This window comes from Rhinocladiella mackenziei, assembly GCF_000835555.1.
Source record: "Rhinocladiella mackenziei CBS 650.93 unplaced genomic scaffold supercont1.8, whole genome shotgun sequence".
In the NCBI taxonomy this organism is placed as follows: Eukaryota; Fungi; Ascomycota; class Eurotiomycetes; order Chaetothyriales; family Herpotrichiellaceae; genus Rhinocladiella; species Rhinocladiella mackenziei.
The window spans coordinates 482,140-500,103 of NW_013550597.1; the positions used below are offsets into that span (position 1 = coordinate 482,140).

The following is a 17,964-nucleotide window of genomic DNA, read 5'->3' on the forward strand; positions in this document are numbered from 1 at the left end:
TCCAACCAACTGGTGCGGACACTTGGTGCTGACGATCTCAAAGAGTTAAGAAAATTGTTCAGAGGCGACATATTGTTGCAATCTTTAGATAACCTCGCCCAAACGCAATCCACTTTTAGTTCCAAGCCTACAGGGCTAGACTACTCCAGTCAAATCCATCAAGACTAATGTTTTCAAGTTGATCGTTCGGACGACTTTCATGCGAATTCTCCCAACACATTTTCATCGAGTCGTATAAAAGTGAAGCTCCCATCCGAGACAAGATTGGAGGAGACCGTCTTCTATCCTCCAAATATGGCAGCTTTCTCAACATCACGGAGGCTTTATTAATGATATCGTCTTCTGAGCTTGAAGCCGAACTCAGTGCATGTCGAACACGTTCAATGATATCTTCAAGGACCTCGCTCCGTGTGGTTTGCGCCAGCCGGATAATTCGGGCCAGTGCAACAGCGCTGTAACATATCGCTCGGCAGATATGGTACGGAGCGACGGTGAGATTCATGCCGTAGCAAAGTTCGATGATTTCACACGCGTCATCTTCTGCCTTTTTGATGATATCCTGCAACTCTTTTGACATGTACATATCACCGAGGAGTGCAAAAGACCACAGTTGGAGTCTCGAGCACAGGAAATGAATCTTGACAACAATGCTCATGTTCTCAAGGTGTTGAACTTGCAGTTCAGAAAGCTGCTCGCCACAAAGCTTCATCATGTTCAGGCGGGCGTCCGATTCGAGCATTCCCGAGGGAGTCGAGCCATTCACACTTATAGCCAGAGTGGATTGACTGAGCAGTTGATAAATGCGACAAAGTTGAGACAGATCGGAATCGACTGCAGGATTGTCAAACGATTTTAGTAGATGAAAGTCTGCCGACGTCGATGGTGGTATCCCAAGGCAGCTTGATTGCATTTGATTTACTACAAAACAGGCTAGCCAAGTGGTCAGTTTGACCTCGTCATCTTTGCCAGTTGAATTGGTTTCTGCACTATAATGGTGTGAATGTGTTTGATTTGGACGGTGGAGACCAAGTTGTAGACCGATTTGAGTTGCGAGACCGCAATAGAAATATGATGGGTCATCAATCAACTTCGTAATCCTGAACGGCCACATGCAGAGGATGAGGAGCGCCTGGACTGTCTCGATTGAATGTGCGCTGGAGTGAAGGATATCTGCAATCATGGCTTGGATCATGGGTGCGAGCTGGAACTGGGATTTCAAGCTGGAAGTTACTGCACAAATGACCCAAAACAGGAGAGGACATTTGGAGTAGATATCATCAGCAGAGTGGGCCCTCATCTTGAACGGCAAGTATCGGTGACAACGACCAAAATAAGTCTTGAAATGTTCAGTCACCTGGCCAATTGTGAGGCCAACATCACCAAGAATTCTGTACGGTGCAGATGAGGAAGTTGCTGGTGTCCTTCCGGGGCTTTGTTGAGGTAATGCGAGGAAGGGTATCGGAGGAGGGTTAACTGTTTCAGAGGGGGAATCAGACAGTTGAGCCTCCCAGTCACTAGGATTAGGTACGTCATCATTTCTCTCGCGAAATTGGTTCGAGGATGAAGTGCTCGGAGTTGAATTAAGCAGAGCTTGTCGAAGCTGTTGGATCTCGTTTTCCATCTGCTGGAGGCATTTTGCCTTTGAAACGCGTTTGAAAGTTGGGTCGAAAACGCAGGGGAGCTTAAGGGAACGACAACGAGAGCATCCCCCCGGCAGACCTTCGGAGGCGTCACATCTTGCTTTCCATTGTCGACACTTGGTACACGCTGTTGCTCTCATTTCACCGCTGTGGGCTGTTGCCTAAAGCGGTGAATGCGGAGAGGTGCCTTGCGACTCGGCGCTGACGGGGTGTGTTGTCAGGAAAGCGATTCAGCGAGAAGGGATTGCGAGGGCGAGGGAAGGAGATTCGGGAGAGGTCATTATCGCAAAATTGATAATGACAGCTTCAAGCTATGAGGGCCCACAGACAAGAGACATCGGATTCCGAATCGGAATGTTTAGTATGCCGACTCGCAATGATTCCCGATAGCGCAGGATGTGGGGATTCCGGCGCCCCATGGGAAAAAGATCTCAGTTTGGGCCTTGAAGACGACATGTGCTCGGTTCAGTCGGCATCGTGAGGCAGCCGGAGGTATACAACCTGGAGAAGGGTAGTGACGAGTTGGGCTCCTGGACATGGGAAGTGCCCCCTTGCTGTCAATTTAAACTTTTGGAGCATTTGCTGTTAACCTGCCCGATTTGGTTTAGTGGGTTCGTGTGGATCATCTTTGCCCGAGACATCTGCGCTTTTGGATTGATTCATTTGATCAACCAATTCAATCCGCAGACCCGTGCAGTTGGTTCAAAACCGGCTATAAATCCAACCAAATCTCAGGTTAACCTTCTGTGGCACCCCGTGTCTGGTTAGCGCGCCTCCGCCACTTTACAGAATCAACATCGGGAGCGCGTTGTACAGTAACCAGGTCCCCAATATTGGAAGGGAGGTTATCACCCCTATTCAGGGTACAGGGGTAGGAATAAGAGTAGAAAGGAGGGCCAACCAAACGTGTGTATATACTGGTAATCTGGTAGGACCAGTTGGAAAAATAGAGCAATTCAAGTTGTACAGGAAGTTTGACAGAACGGTTCTGACTGCTCCTCAGCAGAACAATTTGTACCTGTTCTCTGCAGTTCGCTACTGCTCATTAAGATGACTTTGCTACAGACTAAATACTAATCGATTCGAGTATGAGAGAATCAAATTTCCATGCCTGACAGTCGGTATATCCCTATTGGCCGTTGATGACGAACTCCCTGTCCTGCTCTCGAGAACGGCATATGGTAATTGTGAATTGTCGCAATTAATCAGCCCTTCTATACAGTTTCCACATGAAAGAAGAGTTCCTGGAGCAGCCAAAACTTGGCATATGCAATCCATTGTGGGCTCCGACTCTATCTCCAGCCGATGAAAACCACTGGCTTCTCTGACAGGGCTTTGCCACCGAAGCTGTATTTACTACTCACTTCCGCCATGCTGTCGTGAAGACCGCATTTCGCGAAGCCCCATCTAGCTTTGCTTGCTGGTGATCGATGGCAACCCATCCAATCTGTACGTTTTCGGCGATATTACTTCCGGAGCAGTCCTTAGCACCCACGTTCATAGCATCCTTTAACGCAGATCCAAAAGCCGTTATTGTCCATTTTGGATTTTCAGCACGAATCACGTTCTCTTTGTCAAACTTGAAACCACAATTCTAGATTTCTTTCTACCAATAGCTTCCGAAGACGTGGCATTTGCCTCCATCGAAGGAGTGCGCCATTGGAGTTTGTATTACTGTAGGGGATAGATGAGCATTCCCAAACGTAGTCGAACGATCCTTTGGGTCCCTTGAAGGTAGATAATCAACCATGACAACACTTTGACAGAAAGACAGATGCAGTCACCGGCCTGCGTGGCCTCGAGGCTGGCTGAGAATCCATGGCGTGCTGCCTGCTGCTGGTCCCCAATTGCCTAGATCAGAGCTAAGGACCGCACCAATCCGTGCGTATGTGGAGAACGGGCCAGCAGGTCCATTCGGACCCGTTGTCATGAGGACTATAGAGCAGGCTGAAGCCTGAAAATCTCGTGCAATGGTATCTATGAAGACGACAAGTATATATGGGCAGAGAAACCCCTATTGAGGGGATTTGAATTCGCAATTTGTGAGCCCTGATTTTGGCATCCGGAGTTTAGACCTACAAGGATAGCAAGACCCGTGAGCTTAATGCTGCTGTTACCAAATGAGTCGAAACGCTGTATTGCTGTAGCGTAGATCGAACTAGCAGAATCACTTGTTGCAGCTGTGCAACTCTTCTTTATCATTCTGGTTCACCAATAAATTTTTCTAGCAGGTTAAAAGTTCATGCCAACCGGACGAGCCCCAGTTGACAAATATCACCATTATCCCATTTTCTGCTACGAAATTTGACGCCATAAAATTGATGTCCTTCGGATTTTCTGCCTTTGGTGTGAAAGAAGAGCTCGAAGCCTCCGCATTTGCCTGTGGAAAAAATGCCCAAGGAGGTATTGATCGCTGATTAGGATAATAGTGACGCAATATAAACGGGTTTTGGAACGAGCAGGGAAGACCAAAGCTACAGCACGACTCTGGCCGAACCGGCTGAGCCGGCCATGGACGGTCATGGTCTTTCTTCTACTGATGCTTCAAGTGGCAGCTTCATTTACCATTGTTACCGTATGGACGAGGAACCTCTGCAACGGGTAGAAATTTGCTAGGGTCACGTCAGCTTGATGTAATTCACCGTCCTAAAATTATCAATGGCATGTTGGTGGATGTATGGAATTCATCCACGAAGATGGATCAAGCCTGGGATGAAGTGATTCAACATATGTATGCTGCAACCCAGCATTTTAACGATTGACCAGCTAACGTCACAGAGCTGGCTGTGGCAATATCTCGAAGCGAGAGGTTGAACAAGCTCGGTAAGAATCCAATATATACTGTGCATGAAGAAGACAACACGGATATGTACTTTGGCATTTTGGAGGTCTTCCATCTATTGCATTGTATGGTATGGACTCATAGTAGACGTCCGAGAAGGCGTTGGCAAACGTCTCTGTGTGCAGCATGGTTAAGAGCATGAGGCTATCATTCAGGGGCTTGCGCTCATCGAATATGCTCTTCAGCAGACCGACTACATCAGGAGGCGACAACCAGGAACTGGGTAGTGGCTCTGAAACTTAGCAGAGTTTCAGACGTGGCTGGATACCGGCATGCAGACATTGCTCTGTCCGGGTATTCCTGGTCCAGGGAAGACGATTCTCGCACCAGCCATGGTCGACGATCTTTGCAAGTTACATCACAATTATTCCATAATTAGGATCGCTTACGTCCATTGTAGCTTCCGGTGACAAGACGAACAGAGGGCGGACAACTTCCTCGCCAATCTGCTGAAACAGCTAGCTCAGAGCCAGTTTTTCTTGCTAGTCAGTATTAAAGATCTTTATGGTCAGCAAAAAGCAGTGCCGTTGGTCTGGCGACGGCAGAACCAGCGGAAATCTCCGGGGAGGCAGTCCATGTCGTACGATCTGATTGATGAGAGGGGATTGCAAGAGAGGATGGATAGACAGTTCCCATGGCTTGGACAAAGCCACGGAGTAATTTGTCAACAACCTCAGGTGTACCACAAGACCGAGTGTAGTGCTAAGGGCTCCTACTCAATGCGAGGGTCATGTGCGCAGACTTTGTATCCCATTGTCAAGCAGTCTGATGGCGGGAAACGCTGATACAGGGTTGTTGTCCAATGGATTTTATTAAGTGCTCTGAAGGCCGCTGTAGCCAGTGCCTCGTTGTTTGTTAGTATCTACGGCGCCCTCTCGCTTTGCCACCAGTCATAGGCTTTCGGGGGCTGAGACATTGTCTTACCTGGAGCACATCGAATCCTAGTCTGGGTCATCTATAGAGTCCCTTGATGATGCTAGAGGCCTCGTTGTCGTGGAGTTGTAGAGGTGGTAATCAGAGCACTGCCACCGTGAAAGGGGTAGGTCCATCGAGAATTGCACAAAGCTCAGAGTTGTGCCATTTTGTGGGGACCACGCGGTCTGTAGATTGTCCCGTCAACAGGATTTTTTTAATCAGGCGAATGGAGGTGAGTCGATATTGGTCGGAGAGAGGTCTTGTCTGTCGATCTCTCGAGACGAGTGTGGGAAATGTCATTCCGTGAGTGGATGGGGCGGAGATGGAGTCGGAACCTGAACAGGCATAGCGTCGCGGCGGGAAGAAGGAAAAAGGCTTGGTATAGTGTGAATGCAGTGGAAGGAAGCATGGATGCAGTGTGTCAATGCTCATGTGCAACTAGACCAGCCAACTGACAGAGGAGCCTCCTGGAACTCAAAGTGCGGGTACACCTCTGGAGAGCACTTGCAGGGAGAATCTACCTCGTATCAAAGAAGAAACTCCAAATAGCTGATTGGTCGCGATCTAGAAGGGGCGGGAGTTGAACAGATTCGACGAAATGCGCGTGTCCTTCGTCTTCGAGGGCATCGTCGGAGGGCGGTGAGCGCAGGACTCGTTATCGAAGTAGACATAGCCGCGTTGCCACAAGGCTGAGCCTTGGCTTACGTAACGCTTGAGAACCTGAGGTCTTGGCGCGCTACCCTGAGATATAAAGCGGCACTTGCACGAGTCCGCGAAGGAGTTTTTCTTCGAGGAGATGCGGTGGCCTTTTCGAACCAAGGGAGCGCCAGAGAGACATCTCCAATCATTGATGGGCTGCGGTAAGTCAATCGACCCTCATTCGGCTGGGCAAAAGCTGTCTCCAACCGCCCCCAACCGCCCCCAGCTGCCCCCAGATGGCTCTCAGGTAGTTCAACCTGACCCAACCCCTGCATTCTGTCCATTCCATCCCAACAAATCCATGGCAGCCCCCAGCCCCCGCAACATTCGTGTAGACCTGTGTTAGTCATTACCTATCACATCTCAGTGTTCGTCTACTCCGAGAGGAGCCAATCAAGAGAGGATGAGTGGAGATACAGAATTGCATTCATTTCGGGTATATATGGGGCGAGAGAGGAGGGGTATGCGTCTTCTTTCATCACTTCTATTGTGGAACATAGCATTGCGAGCCAGTTCGACGCTCCACTTGTCAGAAGATAAGGAAAGGGGTTTTCTTTTCTTAGCCACAACTCGAATCGGCGTAGACCGAACCACAGCGCGAATCGATTACGAACCGCCGTAGTGACGGCTGAGATCGTTTATCTAGATCCCCGTTTCCAGAGAGGAGTCCACAGCATGGTCGGGGGAGTGCATACATGGAGCATTCCTTGTTGCCGGTTAAGCCTGGCTGCGGTCGGGCTGGTCATGTTCGCAGCTGGCGTGAGCATGCCTGCACCGGCCCAGCTCAGCGCCGAGTCCGACGACCAGCCTCGTAGCCAGTTCCCCGGTTTCTTGCTCGACTGCGGCAAGGTCTCGCCAATTGAGGCGGACGACCCCAACGTGCAGGTCTTCCCCGCTGGGATCAACAACCGCGGAGTGATTGTGGGCGAATACGTCCGGCCCGATGGCGAGTCCGGGCTGCGGAGAGACCCCGATGGGACGATCTCCACTTTTGACGTCCCCGGAGCCGCCGGGACGGAGGCCAGCGACATCAACGACAGCGGCATCGTCTCGGGCGCCTACAGCCAGGATACGCCGATCGTCAATAACTCAACCCGGCCGCGGGGGTTCCTGCTGGACGGCGAGAAGCTCACTACCATCGAGGTCAAAAATGCCGCAGGCACCGGAGTCAACGGTATCAACAACCGCGGGCAGGCGGTGGGAGCATACACGGACTCCAGCGGCGCCATCCACGGCTTCCGCTGGGAGCAGGGGCGCATCACGACCATCGACATCCCCGATGCCGTCAACACGACACTGATCGGCATTAATAACCGGGGCCAGATCGTCGGCACCACGACGGACATTGCGGGCACGACGATCCGCGGTTTCCTGTGGGAGGATGGTCTAGTCACCAATATCAGCGTCCCCGGCGCCGCCATCACCTCGCCCCAGCGGATCAACAACCTCGGACAGATCGTGGGCTTCACCGCTGACGACCTGGCGCTCACCGGAGCCCGGGGATTCTTGCTAGCCAGGGGCGTGAACGGCCCGTTGACCACAGTGGATGTGCCCGGCGCACCCAGGACCGCTCCGGCAGCCATCAACGACCGCGGCCAGATCGTTGGCTTGTACGAGAATCCCAATGCGCAGCTCTCCGCGCCAGTGGACCAGTAAACCCGACCCGCGGAAGCGCATGGCAGTAGCGCGCTTATCGAGCGTTACGCATGTTCGTCGCCATTCACCTCACAAACAAGCTTGGAACCTTTAGTCATCATTAGCTGCTCTGGCGGAGAAAATTGACGGAGTTGAAACAAGATCCACAACAAACTGGAAACGGAGATCGCCTTTTACAGGACTATAATGATGGCTTGACCAGAACCATGCCACAAAGGGACAATGTCGGCTAAGGGGTTGTTCCGTAGGGATATCCATAAATAGCCCTGATATATGAGCGAGCTGAGTCGGCTGCAATTCATTTCCTTCTGGCAGTGATTTTAATTGTGTTGTACGGAGTCATAATCACATTTTGACCTCTTCACTTTTCGCTCTCAGATGAGATCAGGACGCCTTCTTCCTCATTGGACTCTCGGACACAGCTCGAAACCGATTCGCCGTCAAGATGCGCTGAGAGGTATTATGGCAGCTTTTCCAACCCTCGGCTCATGTGCACAAGCAGGCTCAACTTTGGAAAGATCCGGCACCGACGCTCGCTTGTACCATACACAAATGCCAATTCTCGTGCTGTATCCTGAAGGAGTCTGGAGAAGCAATCGAAAAGGATGAATTGGCCGCGGCGGGACCCAGCAGTCTCGCACCAGGCCAGAAATCATCGCATGTTTTTGAATTCGTAACTGTCGCCAGCGAGAAGTCTCCCAGATTCAACGTGTATGGGTTGGATTGGACCATCTTCACTAGTCATCAACGTGAAATTGCGCAGAATCTCCTTCGATGGTAGAGGCGAATAGCTGAATTCTGCAGGTTGCTGTCGACAGTGTCGTACGATCTTCGCTCCCCGAGAGACGCAATGCCTTACAAAATAAAGTCCAATGCCTCCGCAAAATGCATCTTTGCTGGACTCCACGGCTGATGGTCAAGGTTGATCGTGAGAGTGGTGTAAGTAACTGCCAGTGAAACCTCGAATCATGGATAAGTGGAAAGGGCAACAATACTGAATCCTGACTGGGCGTTAGGAACATGGACGAACGAAATAATGGAGAAAGGCTCTAAGAAATCACTTACCAAAGCAATCTTGGGCCCAAATTGGTTGTATTGACCAAGTCCATTAAATCCAAAATGAATGTCCGTTCGAAGTCGCCAAAGGCCCTCTTGGGGGGGGAGTCAACGCAAGTCGTAGCAAGACAGGGAGCTGTGACTATGCTGTTGACTTCGTTCAGGAACTCGGCGACTACAACAACACGGTCGGTCGCTTGTCAATATCCCATATCTTGATCAAAAGCCTCACTTGATTTCGTTGACTGGATCAAAGCAGGTAGTTCCCGTTCCCATGAAATTGCATTCATTTGGTCTCAAATTCCTGTTGCATTTGCCAACAATCCATTGAGACGACCGTATGTAACCTGTTTTGTAGCGTCTTCCCAAATCTTCATGTAGGCAGGCATTTCCTTTCCAAAAACTTTCAATAAGGGGCGGTTATATGCCAGCCCCATATTCCTAATTATGGTTTGACAAGCCTCCCACCATTGAGTAGCTTTCAGGGGGCCAGCACCATGTTCCAACCAAAGTAGACCTGCTTTGTCCTGAACAAACAATGCTGCGGCTACCATAGCAGGATCACATCACCCTCTGCGTCAACGTCAGCGACAAACTCAAGTAGAGTTGATATTACAGCTAGATCGCCCATTTCGACAGCTGCCATCGGGGGCGGACTAGTCAATCGAAGTTGCAACGGATGAAGACTGCATAAGCCCACTTCTACATCTGGGTTGGCTCCGGCATCTTGTAACATTTTCACAACAAGATTTGCTTGCTTCAAGATTGCTGTAATGAGGGCTGTGACATAGTTTTCGCCATCGAGCTGATTCGCATCGGTGCCCGTGACGACCAGTAGTTGGATCAATGGCACGTCTTCTTTCTTGACGGCCGCCATCAGAGCGGTTCCATTAAAGCCTGCTTGGGCGTTGATATTGGCACCTTATCGGAGAAGTGGTTTCACAAGTTTCTCGGACTCTCTAGGCCTGATCTGAGCAAGACCTCCACATACTCGACAGTTCCAGTTAGAAGCGCTGCTCCATTCGACGGCACCTCCTCTTCTTCTCCCAGCTTAGATTCAAAAGACTCTAATAGGAGGCCAGAAGTGACAAGTTCGCCAAAGTTCTCAAATTTGCTAGGAGGATCGTTGACCCTGGGCCTTTGAGAGCAGAAAACTTCAGTCGGTCCATAGCACTAGAATGCTAGAGAGCCAGCTAGAGGCGAGTGAATAGCACTGGGAGACACGAGAGGTTAGTCTGTGTCCTTAGGACGACGATCAAAAGCGACCAGGCTCTGGAATGTGTACTGCGGAATATTGACATACATCAGGGTTGGCCTAAACAAGTCAAAATAGATGTCCCCCAATATGGATCGACGAAAAGTTGAAAATGAAAATGACATTGTGTTGTCTGAAAGATGCTGGTGAGACTGGCTAACCCAGGAGTTCGGTCATCTCTGCTTAGCCACGTGACCGGCGCCATGGTTCCCTTCTCATGGGAAGAACACAGGTCTGAGAACAGAGAGGTATGTCTTTTTCGCGGGTATGTGTTTCCGCGGGGATGATCTCAGAAGCTCTTTGCTGGGGTATCCATTAGTTCGAAATGAACGGATTTGCCGTTTGTGCGTACAAGTCATTATATTGTCCAACGGTAGGCTCTTGGACTGGCCTGTATGACACCTTCTCATTTCAATTAGGACGGTCGCTCAAAATTGCTCTTCCAACGGTACCGACTTCTTCAAGCAATCTCTCGATCGTCTGCCTCGCGGTGGAAATATTCACGACAACGCGGAAGAAAGCCCCTTTCTCGGCCTCATGGCTAAGGGCAGGTGCAAAGTCGATAAGAAAGCCTCGTGAGATCAGCGATTGGGTCATGCGACTTGTAATGGCCGAGTTCCGCTTGCCGATGGTTCCTGCTTTGTTTCTACTGCTCAAACATTCAATTCCATTTGTATTAGGGTTGTCATCAGCGGAGTAGACCATTCTTCCACCCGGCGCGAAATAAAAGCACACTTGCAGACAAGGTGGCGGGTTTGTACTCACGAGGAGTAGGTCCGGATTCTCGTCGACCAGGTTTGCCAGATGGCAGGCATTGGAATATGCGTTTTCAATTTTGAACGAGTATCCCTCAGTTCCGTAGTATTGCCAGGCCAAGAAGAATTTCAGGCTGTCTCCTCGACGGCCACATTGGAGGGTGAGATCCGCGAGGTCATCGGGCGCTGCCCATTCGTCATCCTCTTCTTTGAGCTCATGGTGGCCATTTGATGTCCCATTGGCTCCATCCACTGGTTCTTCGGTACCGTCGGTGGGCTGCTCCTCATTCTCTTTGTCGTGAAACAAATAACCGGCCCTGAGGGTATTTGACGCATGAGCATGCCTTAAATCCTTGAGCAGGAGAAAGCTGCATGTTACCGGCACGCCGAGCATTTTGTGAGGATTGATCGCAATGCTATCCGACAGTTCACATCCTTCTAGAGACCTGTCACGGAGAGATTTGGAAAAAACGAAGCTTCCGCCCCATGCACCGTCGATGTGCATCCATAGTTTATATTTCCTTGCCACTTGCGATATGGCCAGGAACGGATCAAAGGATCCTCGGACGGTCGTTCCCGCCGTGGCATTGACGTAGAACGGCGTCTTTCCCTTGTCCCGTTCTCTCAGGATCAACGATTCGAGAGCCTTTGGGTCCATCTGCCCAGATATGGGATCAACAGGAACAGAGATGACGCTCTCGCTTCCAAATCCACATTGCTGCGCTGCTTTCTCGATGCTATAGTGTCCGTGCTCCGAAGTGAACATCACAAATTCCAGACCTCTAGCGTTATTCCCCAACCGCTTCGTCTCAGGGAACAATGTATTCCGCGCAATAACGATGCTTGTCATGTTGCTCGCGCTACCTCCTTGAACACTGACACCACCGGTCCTTGGGCCCGTGAAGCCGAACATCTCCGCCAGGGTTTTGGTGACGTGTGTTTCGATTAGTGATAGAACCGGGGATACTTGATATACATGTACGTTGGTGTTGAGAACACCGAGGATTAGGTCAGCGGCTATTCCAGGAGGTAGAGGAGCAGAGTAGAGTTTGTCGAGGAAGCCAGGAGAGGAAGTGTTGACGCTGTACTTCAAGATTGAGGCCAAAGAGTCCAAGAGGCCGTCTTGCCCTGTCCCTCGGCTGGGTAGGGAGAGCGTGCCATTTGCGCGTAGTATCGATGTTAGTTCTGAAGGAGAGTGGCATTCGACGAGTGCCGATTTCGAGATCGGCAGTCGACGTTGATGGGCCAGAAGCTCGGAGTCGGCCTGTTGGATGAAAGGGATCAGGCGCGTCAGCACGGACAAAAGAAGGCTTTTCAATTCGGCAGCGCGCGACGATGTGATGTCCCTAGAATTAGAATTGGAAAAGCCATTCACTGTTGGGGAATGATGGCCATAGGACAAATTGGCCTTGGAAGTCAAGTCGTGGCTGGCCATGTCTTTCCGGGTCGTATGGCTCGTTGAATCTGAATCTTCTGAACGTGGTATGTCCAATAAACAATGAAAAAATACACCCAACGAATGCTGTCTGGGTGCGATGCAAGAGAGGATGAAGAAGTCTATTCAGAACATACTGATCCCGAGAAGTTGTCTGTGGACATGAAGAGCGGAAAGGTTTCCCCCAAACCAAAAAAAAAAAAAAAATCTGATACCGACTTCGATGACGCAATTTGGAGACAAGGCTGCGCGAGGCTGAGCCCCGTCGGCCACTCGGGGAATTCTATCAACCATTTTTAGGCTTGTCTCCAGGATCAGGAGTATTTCCGCTATGCATTCGCTGGAACAACGGTCTTCGTCGATGCTGCTGGATTATTCCGCTTCACGGCGTGTGACTGCTTCTGCGCATGTCTCTCCCTGGCAAGCTGAATCGGCGTCTTCTTCTCCGATCTCGAATCTCCATCCAATTCCACGCTTTGCGCTTGTTCCTCTTCGCGACCCCTCGCAAGTGCGCGCCACTCACCGGGTCGTCGGCGGTAAGAGTCCATTGCCCAATTTTTCCACACGTTTCGACCATATGGAGATTCCCTGAGACTAATCTCGTTGTTTGCGAGTTCTTTTGCTAGACGTTCCTTTATGAAATGTAGCCCATCGGTGGCAGGCCAGAGCGCGTCGACCACATAAGAACCGGCAAGATCTTGAGATAGCTCGAGAATATGGTCATAGAACCGCGGGACGAATTTCCGACGGAATTGAATGTCAGACCTAGTTGGAGACAGCGCTTCTTGGATGACTCGCGATGAGGCAGAAATCTGAGACATTTCGATCAGGATACCGGTGTCGAGTGCCAATAGGCTCTCTTGGACGAGGATGGACATTTCGGGGGATTGGAGCATTGCCTGGGCCAGTAAAGAGCCATGCACGTTCGCTCGGAGCGTCGGAAGCGGTGTCTTGTCATTATAGCTCTCTGATTCCTCGATCCGTTTCAAGGATGCAAAATCAAGCATCCGTGGGAGAAATTGTGCTGGATCATTTCCATACTCCAATTTAATCACGTCCGAGAGATCTTGCAAATCCACCTGTCGCACAACACATCGCTCAATGAGAACTGTGATCAATCCTGTCCTCCGGCGTGAAATCAAAACTGGCAACTCTGGCAGAATCAAATTCTTTGCCTCTGCTAAATCGTCCTTGCCGAGGCGTTGAATGATTCTAATCGCAACGTAACTTGCCTTGTCGTTTCTGGCCATGCTGCTCATCCTTGGCCTCAGAACGTTTTTGTAAAGCTTCTTGAAAGCTTTCCCGGGGAGTTTCTGAACAAGGATCTCGACCAGGTGAGATCCTGTCGGGTCATATATCAGTCCGGAGACGAATTTGGCACTTTCGGTATCCTCCTCCAAGTCCTCGTCCGGGAGCAATTTCCTGAGGACCAAATTATCCGCGGAGTGCTTACCCTTACCTGAGTTTGAAAGTTCTAGGCGTAGAAGTAATTGTAGGACAGGGTTTCCGGTCGGGTGAGTGGCCAAAGCTCTTAGATATGTTGTGTCTAAGGCTGAAATAGCGCTGTCGATGAGCTTTGCCAGGACATTGCGAAAAGTCTTTGGGACAGTTCGTTCGTTTTCGGAAGATTCTGTGGACATCTCCACTGGGACCTCAAGCTTCTCTTTCTTTTTGCTCGAAAGCATCGCTTTCATCAACGCGTCGTCTAATGGTTCTCCTGACAGAACGAGGAGCAGGACTCTGACAGTGTGAGACGCAAATCTCTCGGTGAGAAGGAAACCCATATTCGGCTCAAGCTCCTCGGCGGCTCGGAGGAAAAGTTCCTCCATGGAAACGGACCCTTCTTCTCTTTCGACTTCATGGCTTTCCTTCGTTTCCTTCAGGTGTTTCAAAGATTCGAGGAATAATGTCTCGCAGCAGTGGCTTCCAAAGCGATGACGAACAAGATACGTCAAGTTGCCGAGAAACTTGCTGAACAAATTTCGAAGTTGTTTGGGCGTTGATAAGAGTATGACCTTCTCCAGACACCGCGAACCAGACTGACTGGATGCAACTTTGAGTTCTTTGCCTTGAGTTTCGTGGTGAACAGCATCGATGAAAATGGCACGGTCTTCGGCCGACTCGAAGTCGTTTGCCACAATTTTATTATTGACGTTTGAGTAATATTCTTGTTCTTCGGGGTCGAGAAGGCCATGAAACTGGTCCTCTTGGATATCCTGGGGTGGGCCTATGCCAAATCCGATAAAGTCATCCCCGGCGTCACCGCTCACGACTATCTCATTAGAGGCCTGCTTGTTGTGAGAGTTATCGTGCTTGAATCGCTTTGAAGACTTGTGATATCTCTCGTCAAGCTGGCGTTTTTTCTCTCTTTCCTCCTCGCGCCTCCCTCGCTTTTTCTTTTCGCGAGGCATCTTCAACGAGTCAGACGGAAAATACGACCCGTCGGAGTACGAGAACTTTGCTTTATTTGCTGGCGCCGAGTATCAGAAGCTCTCGAAGTCGAGGGCCCGTTTGGGCCCAAAAATTCCATGCCAAGGCCGCTCGAATCTCCGCCAATCAGATACAAGACACGATTTTAGGTAAAGAAGAAAAGGGATCTTATAGAGTAATTTTGCATTTAGTCCTGGTTCCATTATATTCACTCAGACTGCCGCCAGGACTGCTTCAACAGCCCATATCTTGCTACTACTAGAGACGCTTGTAAGGTTGCATATAACTTAGCTTTCATGGCCTTCCGAGACATCCCTCCGAACATTGCCTCGTTTCCCCACCACTAACTGTGTGTGTCTGCCGGCTGAGGCTCAAAATCACCCCGATCCATGTCTTCTAAAACCTCTTTGCTCATATCTCTCTCAGTAGACCTAGTACTTATTGCAGAAGGATCGCAATAGCTGGAACTGCGAGCAGGGATGACGGGGGCACCTTTGGTAATATTGCTCAACATCCGAATTAAGATGTCGTCCTGCAATGAGGCCGGTATGTGCAAATCCTATTGATGTACTTGGACCTCGTGAATACCGAACCCGTTGAAGGGCAGAAGAGCTCTTATCTTCTGAGGACTTTGGACCGTCAAATATCAAATCTTTCTTTCCCAGAAAGCGAGACAGTGTAAGATGTCACGGCTGTCTCGTTTCGGATATTACCATGATGAAATTTGCGAACACGCCATGGCTGTCGATATGGAACCGGGGAGATTGTTCCCAGCTTGGATATGCGGTAATCGAACATTAGGGGGTGACTCTCCGATCGATGAATGACCATTCTGACCCGCTCTAGCAGTCGTATGCGACAGAAGTCGTGACTTGATGTCCCAATATTCTGTGGATGGTGGCACGAGGTGCGTCCTGGCGGCATTTCGGTCTGACATTCCCACAACGCGTACCGTTGGATCAACGGTCACATCATATTCAACCACTGCCCTGTTCCTGTGCTGCCAGCTGCATTTTCTGCTGTAGATGCAGAAGCTCTACTCTTTTCTTCTCGCTTCCTTCCTGCAGCTCTTTGATCCTGGTTTCTGTTCTTGATATTTCTTTCCCAATGAACTCCAGCCGTCCATCCACTGCATTGACAGCCTCGGTTTTGTCCTGCTTTAACAACACCGGACCGACAAGTTTGTAAACACCTGTGTCGTCGGCCAGAGTCGCGAACTCTTTCTGGACGGCTTTATTCTCCTGTTGCTGTGCTTCAAGTTTCTGGCGCGCCTCGATGGTGCCTTGGAGATCTGTGGCCCAGAGTCAGCAATCTGCAATAAATGACTGAGACTTCAGCGGCGGGGCTCACCGTCTTGAAACTTCTGCACGGCTTCAGACAAGGACTGCAATTTATTTCTATCTTCTTCCATGGCGTGCTAGTTTGCTCGAAAAATATCGGATTGTTGGAACGATTTGTAACGGTTAAGAAATGTGCCTGGAAGATAACTAGCGTGCGTCCTTCTAATTCGCGGGGCAAAAGCCGCCGACGAGCGTCCCATTCCACTCGACTGCCTAGTACATTGGCAGACTTACCAACATCAAAGACAATTGAACCCAAAAATACTGTTTCATAGAGCTAGCAAGTTTCGCGACTTCTCCTTGACTATTGTAATTGTGCGAAAAAGCCCCTTTCACTCTCCTTCCACACCTGAAGCCTTGTACAGCAGCAGAAACGAGCGCTTGTTTACCCTTCATCACCTTGCCATCCTCAACCAAATAACCTTCGATTTCGGCCGCCATGTCTAATACAGACTTCCTCGGCCGGGCCATCGATACGGTGAAAAAGGCAATCGAGCTAGATACAGCGGGGTCATATGAACAGGCGTACCAACAATACTATGCCGCTCTCGAACTCTTTATGCTGGCGCTGAAATGGGAGAAAAACCCGAAATCGAAAGAGATGATCCGCGCCAAAGCAGGAGAATATATGGATCGGGCAGAGAAGTTAAAAGCACACATTCAAGCCAACGATTCCAGTAATCGCAAGAAGCCCGCTGCCATGGGCGTTAATGGCAAAGCCGTCAATGGTGCCGGGAAAGGCGAGAGCGGAGATAAAGATGAGGAGGATGCGGATAGTAAGAAATTACGGGGACAACTGACGGGCGCCATCTTGACGGACAAGCCCAATGTTAAATGGGAGGATGTCGCCGGGTTGGATGGTGCCAAAGAAGCCCTGAAAGAGGCAGTCATTCTGCCTATCAAATTTCCCCATCTGTTTCAGGGAAAACGGCAACCGTGGAAGGGCATATTACTTTACGGCCCTCCGGGGACGGGCAAATCATACCTGGCCAAAGCGGTTGCCACAGAAGCAAACAGCACGTTCTTCAGCGTCAGCTCTTCGGACTTGGTCAGCAAGTGGATGGGGGAGTCAGAACGACTGGTGAAACAGTTGTTCAACATGGCGCGCGAGAACAAGCCGGCAATCATCTTTATCGACGAGGTCGACGCTCTTTGCGGCCCAAGAGGAGAAGGCGAATCCGAAGCTTCAAGACGTATCAAGACGGAGTTACTGGTGCAGATGGATGGTGTGGGCAAAGATTCCAAAGGTGTCTTGATTCTGGGCGCAACAAACATCCCTTGGCAACTCGATGCGGCCATTCGAAGACGTTTTCAACGACGAGTTCACATCTCATTGCCCGATCGGCCCGCGCGCATGAGGATGTTTGAACTTGCGGTTGGAGATACCAAGTGTGAGATGTCCCAGGCTGATTACAAGTCTCTCGCGGATCTCAGCGAAGGGTATTCTGGAAGCGATATCAGTATTGCGGTACAAGATGCACTGATGCAGCCGGTGAGAAAGATCCAAACGGCGACACATTACAAGAAGGTAGGGCTCCGGCTCCTAACTACTCCTCAAAGATTATCACGCTGACAAAAACTTTTCCCGAAATATAGGTGACAGTCGACGGGGTTGAGAAACTGACGCCCTGCTCGCCTGGCGATAGCGGCGCAATGGAAATGACCTGGGTGGATGTGGACTCGGATCAATTACTCGAACCGCCTTTGGTGGTGAAAGACTTCATCCGCGCCATCAAAGCGGCCAGACCGACCGTATCTGCCGAGGACCTTAAGAAAAACGCAGAATGGACGGCCGAATTCGGAAGTGAGGGTGCTTGAAGCGAGAAGCCTTGATGTGCGCTCTACCGAAGTCACGAGCCATGAGCAGAGGCGTTTCTCTAGGATCGAATTGTTGGCGCAGGTGTTTTTGTCTTGTGCTTATTGCTTTCTTCGATTTGAAGG

The 17,964-nt window shown here is 50.2% G+C and overlaps 7 protein-coding genes across 7 annotated transcripts; 2 read left to right on the forward strand and 5 right to left on the reverse strand.

The window, feature by feature from the left end:
- Positions 1-127: 127 nt before the first annotated feature.
- On the reverse strand, positions 128-1,621 carry Z518_09783 (uncharacterized protein; the record flags this gene model as incomplete). Its single annotated transcript, XM_013412400.1, has 1 exon — positions 128-1,621. One exon carries the CDS (start codon positions 1,619-1,621, stop codon positions 128-130), a length of 1,494 nt encoding a protein of 497 aa, XP_013267854.1.
- A 5,240-nt stretch (positions 1,622-6,861) lies between these two features.
- On the forward strand, positions 6,862-7,752 carry Z518_09784 (uncharacterized protein; the record flags this gene model as incomplete). The annotated part of the gene is made up of 1 exon (XM_013412401.1): positions 6,862-7,752. The coding sequence occupies one exon, from the start codon at positions 6,862-6,864 to the stop codon at positions 7,750-7,752; it is 891 nt and encodes a 296-aa protein (XP_013267855.1).
- A 1,603-nt stretch (positions 7,753-9,355) lies between these two features.
- Z518_09785 (uncharacterized protein) lies at positions 9,356-9,685 on the reverse strand (the record flags this gene model as incomplete). Its single annotated transcript, XM_013412402.1, has 1 exon — positions 9,356-9,685. The coding sequence occupies one exon, from the start codon at positions 9,683-9,685 to the stop codon at positions 9,356-9,358; it is 330 nt and encodes a 109-aa protein (XP_013267856.1).
- Positions 9,686-10,474: 789 nt separating this feature from the next.
- On the reverse strand, positions 10,475-12,253 carry Z518_09786 (uncharacterized protein; the record flags this gene model as incomplete). Its single annotated transcript, XM_013412403.1, has 1 exon — positions 10,475-12,253. The coding sequence occupies one exon, from the start codon at positions 12,251-12,253 to the stop codon at positions 10,475-10,477; it is 1,779 nt and encodes a 592-aa protein (XP_013267857.1).
- A 329-nt stretch (positions 12,254-12,582) lies between these two features.
- On the reverse strand, positions 12,583-14,664 carry Z518_09787 (uncharacterized protein; the record flags this gene model as incomplete). Its single annotated transcript, XM_013412404.1, has 1 exon — positions 12,583-14,664. One exon carries the CDS (start codon positions 14,662-14,664, stop codon positions 12,583-12,585), a length of 2,082 nt encoding a protein of 693 aa, XP_013267858.1.
- A 996-nt stretch (positions 14,665-15,660) lies between these two features.
- Z518_09788 (uncharacterized protein) lies at positions 15,661-16,094 on the reverse strand (the record flags this gene model as incomplete). The annotated part of the gene is made up of 2 exons (XM_013412405.1): positions 15,661-15,974; positions 16,034-16,094. 2 exons carry the CDS (start codon positions 16,092-16,094, stop codon positions 15,661-15,663), a joined length of 375 nt encoding a protein of 124 aa, XP_013267859.1.
- Positions 16,095-16,462: 368 nt separating this feature from the next.
- Z518_09789 (uncharacterized protein) lies at positions 16,463-17,841 on the forward strand (the record flags this gene model as incomplete). The annotated part of the gene is made up of 2 exons (XM_013412406.1): positions 16,463-17,551; positions 17,620-17,841. 2 exons carry the CDS (start codon positions 16,463-16,465, stop codon positions 17,839-17,841), a joined length of 1,311 nt encoding a protein of 436 aa, XP_013267860.1.
- Between the last annotated feature and the right edge of the window lie 123 nt (positions 17,842-17,964).